The 18,776-nt window shown below is 45.9% G+C and overlaps 1 protein-coding gene across 1 annotated transcript in view; it reads left to right on the forward strand.

Moving 5' to 3' along the window:
* The window catches only part of Pde6a (phosphodiesterase 6A), a 64,940-nt gene extending 46,755 nt beyond the window's left edge, over positions 1-18,185 (forward strand). Inside the window, exons 18-22 of the mRNA XM_051201025.1 lie at positions 11,070-11,133; positions 11,535-11,609; positions 13,371-13,454; positions 15,157-15,304; positions 18,015-18,185. Of these exons, the coding sequence (XP_051056982.1) occupies positions 11,070-11,133; positions 11,535-11,609; positions 13,371-13,454; positions 15,157-15,304; positions 18,015-18,091 (448 nt within the window). The 3' untranslated portion in view covers positions 18,092-18,185. The remainder of the gene's footprint in view (positions 1-11,069; positions 11,134-11,534; positions 11,610-13,370; positions 13,455-15,156; positions 15,305-18,014) is intronic.
* The last annotated feature ends 591 nt before the right edge of the window (positions 18,186-18,776 follow it).

Raw genomic sequence — 18,776 nt, forward strand, 5'->3', positions numbered from 1 at the left:
ACAGTCTGTACTGTCCATGCATTTACCAGCATTGTGGTCTTCTGAGTGTCCATTGGAATCAGGCACTGTGCTTTGCTGACCAAATCCTAGGTTTACCAGCCTGCTTCCCCAAACTCAAATGTCTCTCACAAACCAGTTCTAAAGGCATAAGCATCACATTTGCAGGTGGTCACAGTGCCCTCACCCCTGGAACCAAACCTACTTCCTCTTACTTGGTTTTGACCAAGCCGTTGAGAGAACAACTTAAAGGCAAGAAGAGTATGGCTATAATCCCAGACTTGGGAGTCAGAGATAGGATTGCAGCAAGTTCAAATTCAGTCTGAGCTACTTAATGACTTTGAAGTAAGCCTGGGCTAGACAGCAAGATCTTGACTCAAAACCATCAAAGATGGAAGGGACTATTCTGGATGTGGTCTCTTGCTCAGCACCGGACACTTGGGCAGACCACTATGTCCATGGGAAGGTATGGTAGAAAGGCTTCTGCACATCACAGAAGATAGAAAGCATTGAGAGGGAAGGACTCTGATAAAGCCACAGCCCCCAAGGACAAATACAGTGACCTTCTTTCTCCCACTAGGTCCCACCTCCTAATGTCTCCAGAACATTCCCAAATAGGACCACCAGCTTGGGACCAAGCAATCAACATCTGAGCATGTGAGGGACACTGCATCTCTAAACCCTAGCTCTGTCGGCATTGCAAATGCCTCTGCTCAGACCCAGCAGCCCACCTCTAAGATTTCATCACCACACATTCTCCCCCATGTGCACCAAAGGGTGTACAAAAGTCTTCGCCATGTGACTTGTAGTCACAGAAAAGACTGGAAACAACGTATACTCCCACCAATCAGAGCCCAGGCTAAAAACTTGCTGTGTTTATCAAATAGACTTCGCAAAGAAATATCACATCAAAGATATAAACAAACAACGTGGATAGGACTTGGCTGCTGTAAAAGCCAAGGTGATCCTACCAAGCAGTTTCCAGACTCCAGGGAACTCAAAGGCTTCCAAGGCATGTCTGGGCGTGGTCATCAGTGTTCTCTTTCATAATACTAATCTCTCTGAAGACAAACCAGAAGCTTAGGCAAGGCATTCCCACCCTTCTCCCAGTTGACAAAGCAAAGCCACATTCTTCCCTTTCTCCATCTGCCTACAGGACTTTGGCCCAGGTGCAAGAGCCTCTAGGCCATAAAGCAAGAGGAACTATCTGAATACCAACCTGTTAGAAGCACCGGTGTCTTCAAAGCCCTTCTGAAAGACATGTTACAAGCCTGGGGAAGGGCTCCAGGCCTCCCCTGTCTTTATATATCCTGATAAAAACATACTTTCCTCTACATTCTCATAAGGACACTTTTAACATAGGACGTGCAGGTTTCTTTCTCTGTGGTCCCTCACAGGGCGTCCTATAATCGATTCACTGCTGAACTGTCCTCTGTCTATTATAACTATTATCTGAACTATTCGAGTCAAATCCAACAAGTTAAGGGCTCTTCCTAAGAGATATGCCTCTCTCTTTCTCTCTCTGTCTCTGTCTCCCTCTCTGATGGAGATGAAATTCAGGGTCTTGGCACATGCTGAGACAAGGGCTTCACTCCAGACTTGCTCTCACTCCTGCCTTCATTTCTGTGTAAGTGCTGCATACTAACCAATTGCATCCTGCAGCATTCTCCTGTCTTCCTTCCTGGCGCAAACCACAGGTCTAGGCCTCTCATATTTCAAACAAACCTATGACTCAGGCAATCTCACGACTTCCTCCTCAATTCTTATGATTTTTGCCTATTGGCTTATAGTACTCTGGGAAATATCTCACATTTGCCAGTTTGTTTTGGAAGATGGAATAGCCATCAATAAGCAGACAGAGAGTATATAGGAGCAGTCTGGAGGCAACCATTTTCTTAGCATACAGGTGCCCACTAGTCTGGAAGCTCACCCCATAACCATTCAAAAGGTTTTTTGCTTATTGTTTGTGTTTGTTGTTGTTTTCTGAGACAGGGTCACACTATGTAGCCCTGGCTAGCCTGGAACTCGCTATCCAAACTCAGCTGGCTTTGCTAGAACTCACAGACTCAGGCTGCCTCTGCTTCCAGAGCTGAGATTAAAGGTGTGTGGCACACTACTTCTGGTTCAAATTTTTACTATACAATTCAATCTCTAGCCATTTTTCCCCTCTCAGAAGACAGAGATAAACTATCCAGTCCTGCCATCAGTGGGTCCTCCCGGCAATTGGCTCTAGTCCAAGGCCGTCTAGGGGTCCCATCCCAAGCCACCTCATGAGCATAATGTAAGGTCAGTCATATGGAGCTCACTGCAAACAGGACCCTCCCACACTCAGGGGATTTCAAGGCTGTAGGAGCTGTATGCAAGGACCTGAAGACAAATGCCAACTGTATTTTCTATTTTACCCCATTATATGCAATACTTTAAAAAGCAAAACAAGGCATTAGAGATGGAGGGTTTTGTTCTTGGCCATTTAGCACATAGGCAATATCAAGATATGTCCCATTTAACAACCACCATTTTCTTGTGTCACTATCTAGAGACCATATTATTAGAGCAAAGACATCCTTAGGAAGTACTGAAGTGACAGATTCTGTCATTTTATTTATTTATTTATTTATTTATTTATTTATTTATTTATTTAGAGACAGGGCAGTCCTGGCTGTCCCAAAACTCACTCTGTAGTCCAGGCTGGCCTCAAACTCATAGAGATCCACCTGCCTCTGCCTCCTGAATGCTAGGATTAAAGGTGTGTGCCACCACTGCCTGTCTCTGGTATTTTTTTTTAAATTGCTGAAGGGATCAAACCTCATGATATTAGGTAAGGACTCTCCTGAGTTACACTATGTCCTAGTGTTCTGTTGTTGTTGTGAAAGCGGGAAGCTCTGTTTTGAGTCATAGTTTTAGGCATTTCAGTCTGAGGTTACTTGGCTCCATGCCTTGGGTCTGTAGCTGCATAGTATATAATGATCATACCATGTGGCATAGGAGACCTGGCCTGCTCTCCTAATGGTGGCCTAAGAAAGAGGAAGTAGCATTTTTTGAGGTCATGCCCCAGCTGACGCAACTTCTTTCCACCTAGCCCCACATCCTAACAGCTCCGCCACTTTGCAAGAGTGCTGTGGGTCAGAGACCCAGGCTTCAGCACCTAGGCCTTTAGGGAATATTCAAGATCCAAGCCATAACACTATTTGTCTGTCTGTCTATCCATCCAACTGTCCATCCACCCATCCACCCACCCCATTTTATACAGCTGTCCATCTATCTATGTCCACTTTTCTTATAATTAAAAATAAACAAGAAAGATAGGGAAAAGTACAAATAAAAGACTAAATAGATGTCATTGGGGTACATTATAATGTGTTTACTGAATTGAAAGATTCCAGGTCAGATTCTGATGTGGCTGTTTCAGTTGACAGCAAAAGCCTACTATTTCCAGTGATGTTACACAGCAAACATTTCCATAAATTAAATGAGTTAAATCTCGTTGAATGCAAAATTGAAACTCATTATGAGATAAAAATCCCTTTATAAAAATATAACCCTGGAAAGGGGTATCAGAATGAATAATGTTTCAATGTACCTGCCCATTTTCCATCTTGGACTAACACAGTGCTCCTGAAGAAATTTCAGAGGTGTAATTAATAGTCCTCTGAGAAGTCTTTGTCCTGTCTTCATGGCATGGATCCCAGAAATGAAGGAAGTGAGACTCTAGTGTTGACTTTCAATAAAATGGAAGGAGAGTATAATTGAACTGTCAGCAGATGGATGGCTTAGTGTTAACAGGATGACTTTAAAAGTTGACTCAGGAAAATTCAAAGAATGAGTGATTTGTTGTAATGGAAAGCTTTGCATCTCCAGGGAATTAAAAAAAAATGAAAAATGCACATAAAACAGATGCTTATTGTATCAGTCTAGCAGTAAGAAGTATTCACTGTTATCTGATTTTAAAATCCCACTCAGCTAGGCAGTGGTGGTTCATGCCTCTAATCCTAGTGCTTGGGAGGAAGATGCAGGTGGATCTCTGTGAGTTCAAGGCCAGCCTGGTCTACAGATTGAGTTCCAGGACAGCTAGGACTACACAGTGAAACCCTGTCTCAAATAAAACAAAACAAAACAAAAGATCCCTACTTACCTCCCTGAGATGAAGTTCCAAAATCAATCACTTTGACTATCAAATAATTATTTATAAAAATAGATAATATAATTTGTTCTTTGGGCTAACTGTATAACTTAATTCAAAGGGGAAAAATTAACACTTGAAGGCTTATGGCCAATGAAAAAAATCAGAAATAACTAAAACTAATCAGGGTATTGGTTGCAAACAGGTGGTCAGGAAATATTGTAAAGTGCTTACATGTGTATACAAATTTAAAGAAACATATCCATGTATATATCAGTGTATATACAGACTTATACAGTTCTGTAGAAGTCAAATAGAAATACAAGTTTAAAGAGAAAAACATGTTTTTCTGTCACAGATGATGGAGGTTGATATCAAATTGCCATTTTGAAGAGTGAAGTAACAATTTTCTTTTGCTGTCAGTTTTTATAATGCAATGCAAACTAGATCCTTGCAGATATTACATATGAAATAGTTTCAACTGTCCAAGAAGATTCACATTCTTCATAACTATTTAAGTAGCCTTCAGTGAACATGGTTTGAAGACCTGGAAAACAGGGCTTGACAACCTTAGCACCGCTGATATGTAGAGTTAACGCTTTGTTGCTGGACTGTCTAGTGCCCTAGGGGATGTGGGACAGCATCCCTGGCTTTCTACCCCAGCTGAAACTATCAAAAATCATTTCAGATGGTGGCAGGGATGCTGAGGGGCAGAAACGTCTGTGGCCAAGAAGCATTGCTGCGAGGCAATTTCAGTTGCATCCACTGACGTTTCCATCTATCATCAGGACCACTTTTCATCTGGGCAAAGTGGGGCAGTTACACAATTGGAGCATTGGTACCAGGCAATCCAGGTTCAAGTCTTGGCTCTTACATTTTGGTGGTGTGACTTGAGAAGATTATGTCACCTGCCTGTGCCTCAGTTTCCTCTGTAGCTCAATGGGGATGATGATAGTGCCTTATTATTATTATTATTATTCTCTTAGAGCTGGCTGGGGGTCGGTGAAATGCTTTGTAGCATGGCTTAGGTAGGTGGTGCTTTGGGGCACTTCCTGTAATATAAAATATATAGATTTGGTCTTTGTCCCTAGTTCCTGACATGGAGCTCCTAAGAGCCCCAGGATTTCCTGCCTGGTTATGGTGTCTTTTGTTCTAAAGAGGTCACTCTTGGCATGAGCCTAGATAGTTTCAGAATGGGGGCTGCTTATCAGAGAGACCCATTATAAGGAGCTTGGGACTTTTAGCTTTAAACCCATTTTAGAAATGAGGCTGTCATTTCTATCCTCTAGGGAGGTAGAGAAGGCCTGGATCAAGTTAATTACCAGTGAGTCATGGTTTAATTCATCAAGCCTACAATATAAAACCCTTCATAACATTGTTTAAACATGGGCATTTGGAGACCTGCTGGATTGCCGGCCACATGAGATCTTCTATGGCCTAAGAGACCTTTCTACTCCCAGCCTCTTTCATCCATTTCTCAGTTGTATGATACACAGCAAATTGTAAACTAAGTACTTCCCTGAGTTTTGTGACCTGACCCGAAGGGAGATTATATGTGCCACCACACCAGGCTAAAGCTAAATCAGACAGAAAAGTGGCTAATGCAGGGCACGACATCCAAGGTTGGCTTCTGAATTGAGAGCCATCTGTGAGACAATATTCTTAAGTAGATGGAGTCAGAGCTAACTTCAGGTGGCAAGTATTAGCACTGACTGGAATTGGGAGAAAGGAAAATTCTGAGATGTCCTAAAGTTAGTTAGAAGGCAGTGGGGTGGGGGTTGTGGGGTGAGAGATGGAGTGGAGGGATCATAAGATACTATTTAGCTATCAATTTAGGCCAAACCAACAAAAACAAATAGATATACCAGACGTCACCTTCTTAAATGTATGGGGGAACCTTGTTTCTAAAGCACAAGAGGCAAAAATCACCAATGTACCATCACATTCTGCTTAGCATCCCAGTCATCTGAGGAACAAACAGGCACTTCTCGTATACATTATCCTTATTCCAGACTACCAGCTCCTCTGTGCTGTAGCCAAAGTAGGTAGGTTATTGTGACATCCTTCCCCAAAACTCAGGTATCCTGGGCATCTTCTAACCGCCCCCAACCTGCAGCTGCAGCTACAAGATTTTGTTCCAGGACCTGGCCCTTTATTTTTTTGGCTAGCATCTATAATGAATCCATAAACCCTTGTCTGCGGAGTTTGGGTTCAACCTAAAGAAAACCCCAGCACTGTCTTCCGGTACTTTGATTGTCTTGGAGGCACTCATGTTGTGAGCTTCCTGTGGTCTGAAACCCATACCAGACCCCTTGCTGTGTCCTGAGCCATATCACTGTGCCAGACCCCTGCCTGGCTCTTTCTTGTGCTGCCCTACTTATTTAATCTAAGGCCAGGATGTCCCACCAGCTCTTGAGCAAGGGTGTGACTTCCCACTCCTTATCAAGCCCTTTCTGTCTCTTAATTCAGCTGTCATTTTTGATTATGGCCCAACCAGGAATTGGAAGCCCTCAGCATCCTTGGGGCTGGGGTGTAGGGTCTGCTGCCTGATTTCATAGGACTGCTGAGCTAAGAATAGCTAATTATTTTTGGTTTTGTTTTGTTTTGTTTTTGAGACAGTCTCTCTACATAGCTCTGGCTATGTAGTCACTCTGTAGATCAGACTGGCTTCAAACTCAGAGATTTGTCGTTCCATTCTTCCCAAGGGATTAAAGGCATGTGCCACCAAGCCTGGAACTAATTATGTTTTTAAGTGGTTGGGGGAAATTTTTTTTAAAATATCGTTTCACAGCAAAGAAAAAAAATTTAAGTGTCATGTCCATTAATCAGATTTGATCCAGTTATAGGAAGCCACATTCTGACTTTATGGGCTGTGGACGCTTGTCTTTTATGGCTCCTCCCTCCATAAAAATCAATCAATATGTTAGTTAACAAATAAATAGAAATTGTGTTTTATGACTTTATTGATAGAAAGATAATCTTGGAAATTTTGTTATTATTTCTTTTTAGTTCTGGCTTTATTGATTGATTTATGAGGTTCTCTCCATAGCCCAGGATGGCTTGGAAGTCATAGCAATCCTCCTGCCCTAGTCTCTCAGAGTGTTGGGATTATAGACACAAATCACCACATCCGGCTTTCTTCTGTCAAAAGCAATTAAAATTAAGATATTTTTATAAGTTTCCAAAAATATGTGGTCCTTTGGGCTTCTGATGAATAGATAGATAAGTTGACCCAACTTTCTTATATGTTTGGCTGCTGCCTCATGGCTGACAGAGCTGAGCAGATAAAACTTGAGACCTTGTCTTCGGCAAAACCTAATCATCACCTGGACCTTTGCACAAAGTTTACCAGCTCTTGATCCAGTGTTTTAGCAAAGGAGAAAAGACACGGAAAAGTGACTTAACTGGTGACATACAAGCTGTGTGACCCCAGGATTGTGGCCCAAGAGGACCTGCTGCTATACCCACCCATTCTCAGGCTGCTGCAAGGCCTCCCAGGGAGTCTGAGCCAGCATCCTACAGAGTGCTGGAAACTGGAAGGCTGGAATGCTTTCTCCTGAAAGTCAGCCAGAGGGCAGGTGGAAGGAAGGCCTCTGGGCCCCACAGTTAAGTTCTGGAGGGTGGATCAGGTAAAAGAGCTGAGATCTCCTGGCAGCTGCCCTACAGCATGGTAATTTGACCCAGTGATGACAATCATTGCTCTTACAAAACCATGCTTTGTGCTTGTCATAATACCTTTCAGGAGGAAAGTAACAACCGTATGAAATGACTGGATTCCTTTTACTCACAAAACCAGAATTACATAGGTTCTAACCTGGTATGACTATCATACGCTGAGGTTTACACACTCAGCTGGAAGACATCAGGCATCTTGTTCTGGCCATTGCAAGTCAAGTGAAGATGAAGGATGGATGGTGCTGGGTCTGATTTCTAAGCCCCGCGTGGAAGCATTAAACTCCTTGGTCATTAGACCTTGGTCTAACAAGAGGGTAAGGTGTGGGTTCCTGAGCCTCAGGTCATCCTTTCTCTTCTTGTACATACACCTCCTTCACTCTGCTCCATGTCATCTCCATGCCTCCCTCTTCCTTGAGTTGAGTTTACTTTTCAACTGCTGTTACTCCCTGGGCATTTTCTTGATGATTTCTTACCCTTCTTCCCATTTCCCATGATGGTTTCCTTCCTAGGCTCCCTAGTGCAGCTCTCCACACCTGAACCTCTATGACAAGAAAATCTGGCTGTGTCTTTCTTCACCACAAATCTTTCTGTCCTCTCTCTGAGACAGGGTTTCTTTGTGTGTATCCCTGGCTGTCCTGGAGGTAGACCAGCCTAACCTCAAACTCAAGACATTTGACTGCCTCTGCCTGCTGACCACTTGGCTTCAAGGTGTGTGCCACCACGCCCAGCTCAATTTGGCTTCTCTTAACCAAGGCTCCCAAGGGTTCCTTGAGATTCTCCCTCCCATGCTCCAGTCTTCTGAATGCACCAGGAGTCCCATTAGCAGGAGTCTGGTGTCAGCTGTTCCCTCTGCCTTCTTTACCAAGTTGACTGCATCATAACCTTATGTAATATTGTTTGCTAAAGGCCCTACTTCCTAATACCATTACAGTGATATCAAGGCGTGGACCCATGGACCACAGCATTTGGCCCATATGGGAGCGCTCCTATGAACTCCTCTTGGCCCAGTTCTACTATATATCTTAGATGGTCCAGGCAGGACTAGCTGCTACCACTTTTTGGGCATTCCCCTCCCCTCCTCGTCTTCGCTGGTGCTTTGGACTCTACTGTTTTACTTAGCATATTGCCATGTGACTGCTTTTCTCTGTGTTCCGCGAGTGACCCTGAGTTCCACCTGGTCCTCTCTAACCCTATGCCTCATACAGCTCCTGGGACTCTAGGCCACATCTGGGGTGGTGGTGGGATGGTGGTGGGACTGCAATGCCACCTTTAGGCTATGAGGCTTGGATTGACTATCCTGGGGCTACGTGGCCTTCTTCCAGCCCAAGTCTGCTCATAAAACACATGGGTGTGTTTCCCCAGCCTCTAGGAGTGTGTTTCCATGAAATACTTCAGCCAAGTAAAGCAAATATCTTGTACTCTCCAGAAGCCGCACCTGTGATTTTAACCTGGGGACAATGACAAGTACCAGGAGGTGGTGACTCCTGTATGCACAGCTGATCATTTATTTGCCCGACCTGTTTACTAAGAAGCATCACATGTGCACACACCTAACATTAAACACAGCACTCATTCCGAGGTCACTACAAAGCATTCAGGCATCTCTACAAAATACATGAGTTTCTGAGCGCTAATCCACGTAAGACTCGCCCACTAAAAATCATGTTACATAACTAAAGATTTTATTTAAACTTGTTAATGTTTTATGAGAGGCCCACGTGGCCTCCTAGACCAGCTGGTATAAATTGTTTCATACACAGATGATTAGTTATAAAAAATATCAATGAGGCTACAGAGGTAGCTCAGACAACAGTAAAGTGCTTATCATGTAAACGCTAAAACCTGAGTTCAGATCCCCAGCACTCATTTAAAACAAAACCAAAACCAAAAGGCATTGGATTATACTCCTGTAACCCCAGAATTGGGGATGTAGAGATGGCAGGATCCTCGGGCTTTCTGACCAGCCAGTGTAGCTGAAGAAGACATCTGGCCCTGGACTCCTGTCTTCCACATGCACTCACATATGCACCAGCAGACACACAGACATATATACATGTACACACAAAGAAAATAGAAAAATAGAATTGTCTTTTAAAATAACTGTAAGCGGAACACTTGGCTGAGAGCCCAGCCTTTCCCCACTGTGGCTCTCCGGCAGTCAGGCTGACCCCTCCTTCTTGAGCTTCACCTGTGCCAAGCATGGCTATAGGCAAGCTCTCTTCTCCTCCCTGCAACATAGCTCTGAGAAGATAACTCCCTACTCTGAGCTTTTAGTTCATCTCCATTCACCACCCCCATCCCCCATCCCCCATCCCCACCCCTGCTTACAATGGACCTTAACCTCAAAGCCCAGGACAGCTGACTGGGAAATGTTTTCTCCCTCTGTGGTTCCCTCTTTGCCCCAGTCCTGCTGGACCTACCGTGTAGGGATTCATAGCCTGCCTTCCCATAGGTGTGAGACATGGCTACTCCCTGAATCCTGGGGCTCCCAGTTGGTGAGCCGGCTGGCCAATGAATCTCAAGGGTCCTCCAGTCTCCCCTCTCCCTTGCCTCCAGGGCTTGGGTTACAGGGGTGTCTCACCGTGCCTAGCTTTCTGTATGGGTGCTGGGGATCAAACCTCAGGTCCTTATGCTTGCAGGACAAGCATACTGGTGACTGAGCCATCTCTGAAGCCTAACACCCTTTTTACATTTGGAAATAAGCTATTAATCTGTGCATCATGAGTGGTGCTAGATGGGAAATGATGTTTGTGTGTCCAGCAAAGTGCAGGCTCACCCTATCTCTTCTGTAAGATGGAGTCATTAAGGACAAGGCCCAACCTGAGAAATCAGTTTATATAATACACTGTATCTTGGAGCAAGACCCAGCCTGATCTCGACAGTAATAGATCCCCAGTGTGTTCACTACACACACACACACACACACACACACACACACACACACACACACACACATATGCATGCTACAGGCTGACTTTCAAGTTCGTTATCTCATTTAGTCTTGTGTCTATTCTAAGATAGAAACACCACTATCATTCCGGACAAGAAAATAAGAGGCTTAGAGAAGTGAGCCTTACAGTAAACCTATGATTATATACAGAGGCAGGATTCAACCTCTGACTTGAAATTCCAGATACAACGAGGGGAGTGGCTGAGCCCCTGCCTCACACAGTGGTGAAGTTACGTACTGGGAAGGGGGCAGAGGACAGTGAGGGAAATTGAGTTAATTGGTGTTTGTAGCTTGGCTTTGGACTAATGGGGAATATCCTGTGTGCAGGGCCATGATGATGACAGCCTGTGACCTCTCAGCCATCACCAAGCCCTGGGAGGTACAGAGCAAGGTATGGACACTTTCTGCCCTGGCAGAGGAGGCTCAATATTGCTGACCACTATTTGTTTTAGTTTTTGGTTTTTCAAGACAGGGTTTCTATGTATAGCCCTAGCTGCCCTGGAAGTAGCTCTTGTAGACCAGGCTGGCTTTGAACTCCCAGAGATCCACCTGTCTCTGCCCCCCGAATTCTGGGATCAAAGGCACGTGCCAACACCACCCATCTTGCTGACCACAGTTGAGGAAGCTGGACCCTTTTAGTCCAGCTCTACTCTCTTGGTCTCTCCAGTGACAAACGGGAGTACTAGGGAAGGGGTGGGCTTTCCTCTTTTGCTGAGCTTGAAACACAAGTGAGGTAGGAGTGGGGTAGGAGGGTTTGGTCTCTGCATACGTGATTGGGTCCATCTGTTGCAGGTAGCTCTGCTGGTGGCTGCTGAATTCTGGGAACAAGGTGACCTGGAGCGCACGGTGCTACAACAGAATCCCATTGTGAGTAGAGGGGGTGTCAGCGAGTACAGTTTCTTCCTGACCCAGAGATGTGACCAGTGACACAGGGCTGAGTGATCTTTTACTAGCACAGTGGTTCTCTGAGGTGGTACGTAGTTCCTAGACCCCATTTCTTGAGGACAGAATGGGGACCAGAAACACACGCTCTACCACTCCTTACCCCTCTGCAGTTCGAGGGCCTTGCAGCCATCATGTTGGTCCTTAGCTCCCTCAGCTAAGAAGAGATTGACCAGGGGACACATAGCTGATTGCTCTTGATACAGAGGCACAGGGGCCACTTACCTGGCTTTGTTCTGATTGCACAGAGCCAGCTAGCGGAAGCCTGTCTATCTGGGAACCTATCTCTGAGAGCTGACCTGGCTGGGTCAGTCAGCTGGCTTCTGACAGTTAGAAACTGTCCCCAAAGGGTAGAGTTAGAATGAAGACTTGGAGACGGACTGAACTGTGAGAGTGCCAAGGGTGCACAGGTCACACATAGCCCTCAGCAGGAGTTCAGGGAGAGGGAAAGGTGGGTGGGACACAGGGAGTGCGGAAAGGGACACTGCGAGCCTCAAGGATTTGCTGTCTTCCCTCCTCTGTCCTCTCTTCACTTGCTTTGCCTCAGGCAGACTTTTAGGACCAGGGCAAAAAGCAAGCACCTTCTTTGCCAAAAACAGCAATGGTCTCTGGGCCTCTTACTAATATTCTTGAAATCTCTGGAGCCGTCATAATGTACATTGCTCTCAGCACCACTATCTTCTTTGTTTCTCTTAATATTTTAAAATGCTGATTGAAAAGTTAATGATCTCTTTGTACCATTAGCCAGAGTCAACAACTAGCAAAACTTGCCGTTCTTGTTTTATCTATTCTGCCCAATGCCCTCCACCCCCTTTTCTTTTGGCTGGGGTATTTATGTGAACCCCAGATTCGGTCATTTCTTCCTAAACACTTTATTGCTAAGAGAGAAGATTTGATTACAGATAAAGAAACATAGCTAGGACCACCACTATTTCACGCTTGTAACATTAACAGTGATACTTTAACCGGTCTACTCCCAGTCTCTGCTTCTTTTCTGTAACGGAGAAAAAGAATTCTGTTGATTTGTCCAAACCAGAATCTAAACAGTGTGGCTCCCACTCAGAAGCCTCATGGAAACATCAGCAGATTGCCCTAGCCTCCCTTCCTTCCTCCCCTCTCCTCTCTCTCCCCTCTCCTCTCTCTCCCCTTCCCTCCATCCCCCCTCTCTGTCTCTCTCTGTGTCTCTCTCTCTCTCCCCTTCCCTCCATCCCCCCTCTCTGTCTCTCTCTGTGTCTCTCTCTCTCTCCCCTTCCCTCCATCCCCCCTTTCTGTCTCTCTCTCTGTCTCTCTCTCTCCCCTTCCTCACCCCTCCCATTCCTACACTTTCTGCCCCTATGCCATTGTTAAAGACAGTGGCCGTTTGTTTGCGTAGTATTTCCCACACTCTGGATTGGTCACTTACATTCTGTATACTAATTAACACATTCTCCTCTATATTCTATATTTTCTCCAAATTGATAGTCAAATCTAGAATCTTGGTGAGTTTAGTGTTTTATTTTATTACTGAAACAGAGTCACACATCACAGGTTGTTGGCCTTAGACTCTGTATCTAGGATGACTTTGAATTTGTGATTACAGGCTGGTCCCACCACTCCTATTATTTTTTTTTAAAGCAAGAATGTTTCTTAGGTTGGGTGAGTCCCCTACTATTGCCCATGTCATTAACTCTTTCCCTCCCATGACAGCCCATGATGGACAGAAACAAGGCAGATGAGCTCCCCAAGCTTCAAGTCGGCTTCATTGACTTTGTGTGCACCTTTGTCTATAAGGTAGGCTTCCTAGAGTTCAACGGGTATCAGGGATAATGAACCCTGACAAGCTTGTGACACTGCAGAAAAATTTTCCCTCCAATGGCACTTGGTTCTCAGGTCAGCTCTGTAGAGGGAGATGGTAGGTTCTTTTGGCTGATGCTTGGTGCTTGGTTCCTCCTACTTGCTTAAAAAATGCTAATTGGACAAATAGATACGCATACTTTTATGGACACAATATTGTTATGAAGAGGAAAGCTAGAATTTCTCCTGGAGTTCTTATGCAGGTTAACCCCCTTCTTGAGAGGGTTACCACTGTCAAACCCATCTCCGCTATCCACCTGTCCCCCCTTCGTTTTTTGAACATGGTCTGGCTGGGTGGCCCATGCTGACGTCCAACTCATAAGCCTCCTGTCACTGCCTCGGAAGTATTAGTATAATGTCACTATACCACCATGCCTGACTCCACCTCCCATTAATTATTTTTCTGCTGGCCACTATACTCAAGGAGAGAGAGGTCAGAGATGAAAAATGGCAGGGCCAGCATCTCCGGACCCACCTGTGCAGCAGGACTTGAGCTGGGGCACCTAACACCCAAGCCAGGGTTTTCTACAGTATTAGGTGTAGTTCCTTTGCAGGGAAGAAGAAAAAATTGTCCCAGAGGGGCCAAGTATCTCTGTTGTCACAAGCCCTCCTGTCAACAGGACAATATGGCTCATGTTCACACTGTAGTGTTAGGAAGGGAGATACTGGGCCTCATCACATTTACTGCCTTAATCCCAACTACTCTTGGGTAGGTGCTGTTACTACCCTACTATCCAGATGAAAGTGAGCTTTGGCAGTGACTGTCCCAATATCGCATAGCTTCTGGTAGAGCTTAGACCATAATATAGGCATCTCTGGGCATAGTAGGTCCCAACTGGCCCCTGTTGCAATGGACCTTCCTCACTTCAGCAAACCTCCTTTGCTAATCTGCAACCCATTCTCTCACCTACAAATGCAAGAGTGATGAGACATCCATCCCTCACTGGGTGGGGGTGGGAGACGCTAAATACTCAAGGAAATAAATCGCCCCACAGATTGCAATGTACTGTGTCCAAGGCATTATCAGACCCTAAAGTTGCAGGAGTGTGTACGAATCATCTTAATAACCAAGTTTCATTCAGTGAATATTTATGAAATACTTGTGTGTTCTGCCCCTTGGTTATGCTAAGCTGGAACCAACTGAGGGGATGAGGCAGCCAGTGTTCCTGCCATCTCTAAGTGCCATCCCCTGGGAGAGGCAGACCCAGGGAGCCATTATAAGGAAGTGGGAATTGATTAGAGGGAGGAGGGATTTGGGGGTATCCAATAGGGACTCAGTTTACCTAGGGAGGTTAGAAAAGGTTTCCCTGAGAAAAGTGTTAGGGAAGTAGGGATCTCAAGGAAAAGGGGAAGGATAGAATGTTCTTGAAAGAGAACAATTGTAGGAAGCCACAGATGGGAGGAAACATTCATGAGGTGAGACGTGGGGCTCATATGGTGAAAGGACAGAGATCATGTGGAAGGCTCCAAGCAAGGGAAGGAAGGGCTCCCTAGTGTAGGCAGGCAGGAGGGCCAGCTCACACCAGTGACAGGCAGAATGCACCCCACCTTGAGCCAGGGTCCTAGGGCAATGCCCCTGCTTTACAGCCTGTCTCTCTCTGTCTCTCACTTCCCCCGCCCCTCCCACACTTCTTGCCAGGAGTTCTCCCGTTTTCACGAGGAAATTACACCCATGCTGGATGGGATAACCAACAACCGCAAGGAATGGAAGGCGCTGGCTGACGAGTACGAGGCCAAGGTGAAGGCACTGGAGGAAGAGAAGCAGAAGCAGCAGGCAGCCACACAAGGTGAGCAGAAGGGGCCAAGTGGGGCCTTGGCCAGACACCCACGCAGCGTGCAGCGTATCTGGGCCTTGACATTGTCTCTGTGCCGTGTGGGAGAGTGCTGAGACTGCGGGAGGTGAAGTATTGGGGCTAAACCACGCAGTCAGAACGTGCCAGAATCTGGTCCCTAGACAGAGGCTAAGGGATGCTCTAGGATCCGTAGTTGAACATAGACTCTGATTCCAAAACTGCAGGTATTGTGCCTAGAATTTTTAGTTGGAAGGAATTTTAGAAGCTGACTTTCTGGCTGTTTCTCTATTTGAGTCCTAGCTTTAGCACCACAAGGTTTGGCTTGTATACTACAAGTGAAAGCCACGTACCCTCATCCAGCACTGTGGTTGGAAAGATCTCCCTTGAACTCAAAAGTGCACTTGATTTGTGAAACTATTATTGGTAGCCTCAGAGCCACTCCTCCCCACCCAGGGCTGGGCACAGAGTGGGCCTGCCCGTGTCCACTTTAAGAACCACGTGTGGGGCAGTGGTGGCGCACACTTTTGATCCCAGCACTTGGAGGCAGAGGCGGGTGGATCTCTGTGGGTTTGAGGCCAGCCTGGTCTACAGATCGAGTTCCAGGATAGCTAGGGCTACAAAGAAACCAGAAAGAGAAAGGAAGGAAGGAAGGAAGGGAGGGAGGGAGGGAGGGAGGGAGGGAGGGAGGGACAGAGGGAGGGAGGGAGGAAGGAAGAAAGGAAGGAAGGAAGGAAACAGAACCATATGTGGGGGCTAAAAATGGCTCAGTGGGTAAAGTCGCTGTCACATGGAAGTGAGAACTCGAGTTCAGATTTCAGAACTCACTTCAAGTCAGGTGCCATAGTGTGTGTGTGTGTGTGTGTGCACGTGTGTGTGCATGTGCACGTGCACGCGCACACAAGCGCACATGTGGGTGATCACATTCCTATAGTGAAGACAGGCAGAGATAGGAGAATCCCCCAAAACTCACAGGCCAGCTAACCTTAAATACAATGCAATGAACAGCAAGAGACCATTTCAATATGGAGAAGAGACACCTGACGTTATTGGTTGATCTTCCTCTACATATATACCATGGCATGATCATACCTGCACTCATACACATGAAGTTGCATGTACTCAGGTTCACACATGCACATGACCATGTATGGGATAGGGGCTATATAGAGTTGAGCATAAGGACACATGCTTGTACATCAGCGGAGAAACCTATCATCGGGACAACCGAAAACCTATCAACAAGAAGGCTGGGCTGGCCTTGAGCTGATGTAGTAAGCCAGATCAAGCTAAATTAAAAATTACAAGACCTGGTTTATTTGGACAAAGGACTTCTGGGTGACCCTCCAGATCCCAGAGAATGGGGGTGGGGGTCAGGAGAGAAATCACACAGCCAGGAGGGGACTTAAATAACCTGCAGGGGCAGGGGCAGGTGATGGTGTGTCTTCTACAAGACGGGTTTGTGCCCGATTATAACACATTTAGGCAGGGTCTTAAGCAGCTATCGGTTTCGGTGGAGGAGCTGCTGTCACTGCAGAACTGGGATTTTGGTGGCTATTCTGGGAGGGGTGAGGTTTAGAGAGGAGAGGAAGGAATGAACAGATCCAGCAGGGTGAGCTGGAGATTCCAGCTAAACACTAGTAAAAAACGAAAACAACAACAAATATCCACAACAACAACAACACAAAGGACTAGCAAGATGACTTAGCTCAAGAAAGCATGTGCTGTGCAAATCTGATGATCTGAGTCCAGTCCTGGAGCCCATAAAAAGTTAGGTGGAATCACGTGTGTGCAACCTGAGCATTTCCACAGCACGATGTGGAGAACTCAGAGGCCTGGGGTACATGGCGCAGCGGACACCAGAGACCTTGCCTCAGTAGGCTGTGTGCTGGGAGAGAAGTTAACTGGGGAGGAGCAGAGTCTTCAAGGCCCTAGCTTCAAACGGAATTTGTCTGCCCCAGCTCCCCTCACAGGCACCATCCTCCCTTCCCCCTAGCTTGCCATTTCTTTGTCTGTGTGCTCTGCTTCCTCATAGGACTTGGTTTCTTGTCTCCGACACGTGATGTCTGACTGTCTGAGCATAGACACTGTTGACCCCAAGTTCTTCTATGAGTAGGTTGGGGGGGGTGATTTAAAAAAACAGTTTCTTCGAAGATGGAGACACCCTTGCTACCACCCCAGGGTATCTTATATATCACTGCCCACATGGGTGGGTTTAGCTATTGCAAAAACTGCCTTCGTGTCAACGCAGGGCCTACAGTTTTTCCTTTTTAAAGACAGCAATATGGGAACTAATCCTAGGGCCTGATGCATACTAAGCAAGGGCTCTCTCCCTGATCTATTCCTCTAGCCCAGGAGCTTTTTTCTTAAATATGAATTTGCTGTTCACATTTTAAAGCTGGCCACACCAGTTGACAAGTCAGCATGATAGTGGCTGAAGCTAAATGATAATTTGTCCCTTGGCCTTCTGTCCCCCATGCCAGCTCCCATAGCCTCCTGTGTCCGAGAGGTATCGGAGCCATGGCTGCCATTTGTCGCCTACTTCCCCTGCTTCTCCTGACACCTTCCTACCTCCCCCCATTCTACTACATCCCCCCACCCCCACCTCCAGTCTGCTCTCTGCTCATGCCAAGCCTTGAGCTTTGTCCAAACAGGTCAAAGGCAAGTGTGCTGGCTGACCTGCTGTGTGCTTTCCTGTCCTTCACAGCTGCTTCCGGGAACCAGCCAGGAGGAAACCCCAGCCCAGGGGGTGCACCTGCATCCAAGTCCTGTTGCATCCAGTAGCTGAGGAGACTGCTGGCAGGTGGCACAGCCCTCAGGAAGGAAGAGGTCACCCAGGCCACTGGAAAGCCTCATGTCTTCTTGGACAGTTAAAGAATCTAGAGTTGAAGGTTGATGGAAAATACAGTAGGCATCTATATCATCAAGTGGTTTTCATCCCTGTTTTGTTGCACGTTTGTTTGTTTTTTGTTTTGTTTTAGACAGGGGACTCACTGTTTAACCCTAGCTGTCCTGAAACTAGCTGTGTAGACCAGGCTGGCCTTGAACTCACAGAGATCCACCTGCCTCTGCCTCCCAAGTGCTGGGATTAAAGGTGTGCCCCACCTACCATGCCTGGTTTAGAGATTGTTTTTAATCTTGAAACTCAATAGTTTGGCCCAATATTCTAGACTTCATTACTGACTTAGTTATTTTCTTGTCCCTATAATGCTTATAATTCTTATAATTTAGTGTTTTATTATAAAAGTTTTTGCTGATTTTCAAAAGTAGAGACCTATACCTCAAATACCCATAAAGTTACCCTCAGATTGACCATCAAGCTTTGGTCATATTTGTTCCATGAGTTTTTACATTCGTTTTCAATTTTCCCCTCTCCCTTCCTTCATTTTTCTGGATCCCACCATGTAGGCCAGGATTACTTAAAACTCTCAGGCATCCTACCCCTGTGTTTGCTACCACCCATGACTTA

This window comes from Phodopus roborovskii, unplaced genomic scaffold (assembly GCF_943737965.1).
Source record: "Phodopus roborovskii unplaced genomic scaffold, PHOROB, whole genome shotgun sequence".
In the NCBI taxonomy this organism is placed as follows: Eukaryota; Metazoa; Chordata; class Mammalia; order Rodentia; family Cricetidae; genus Phodopus; species Phodopus roborovskii.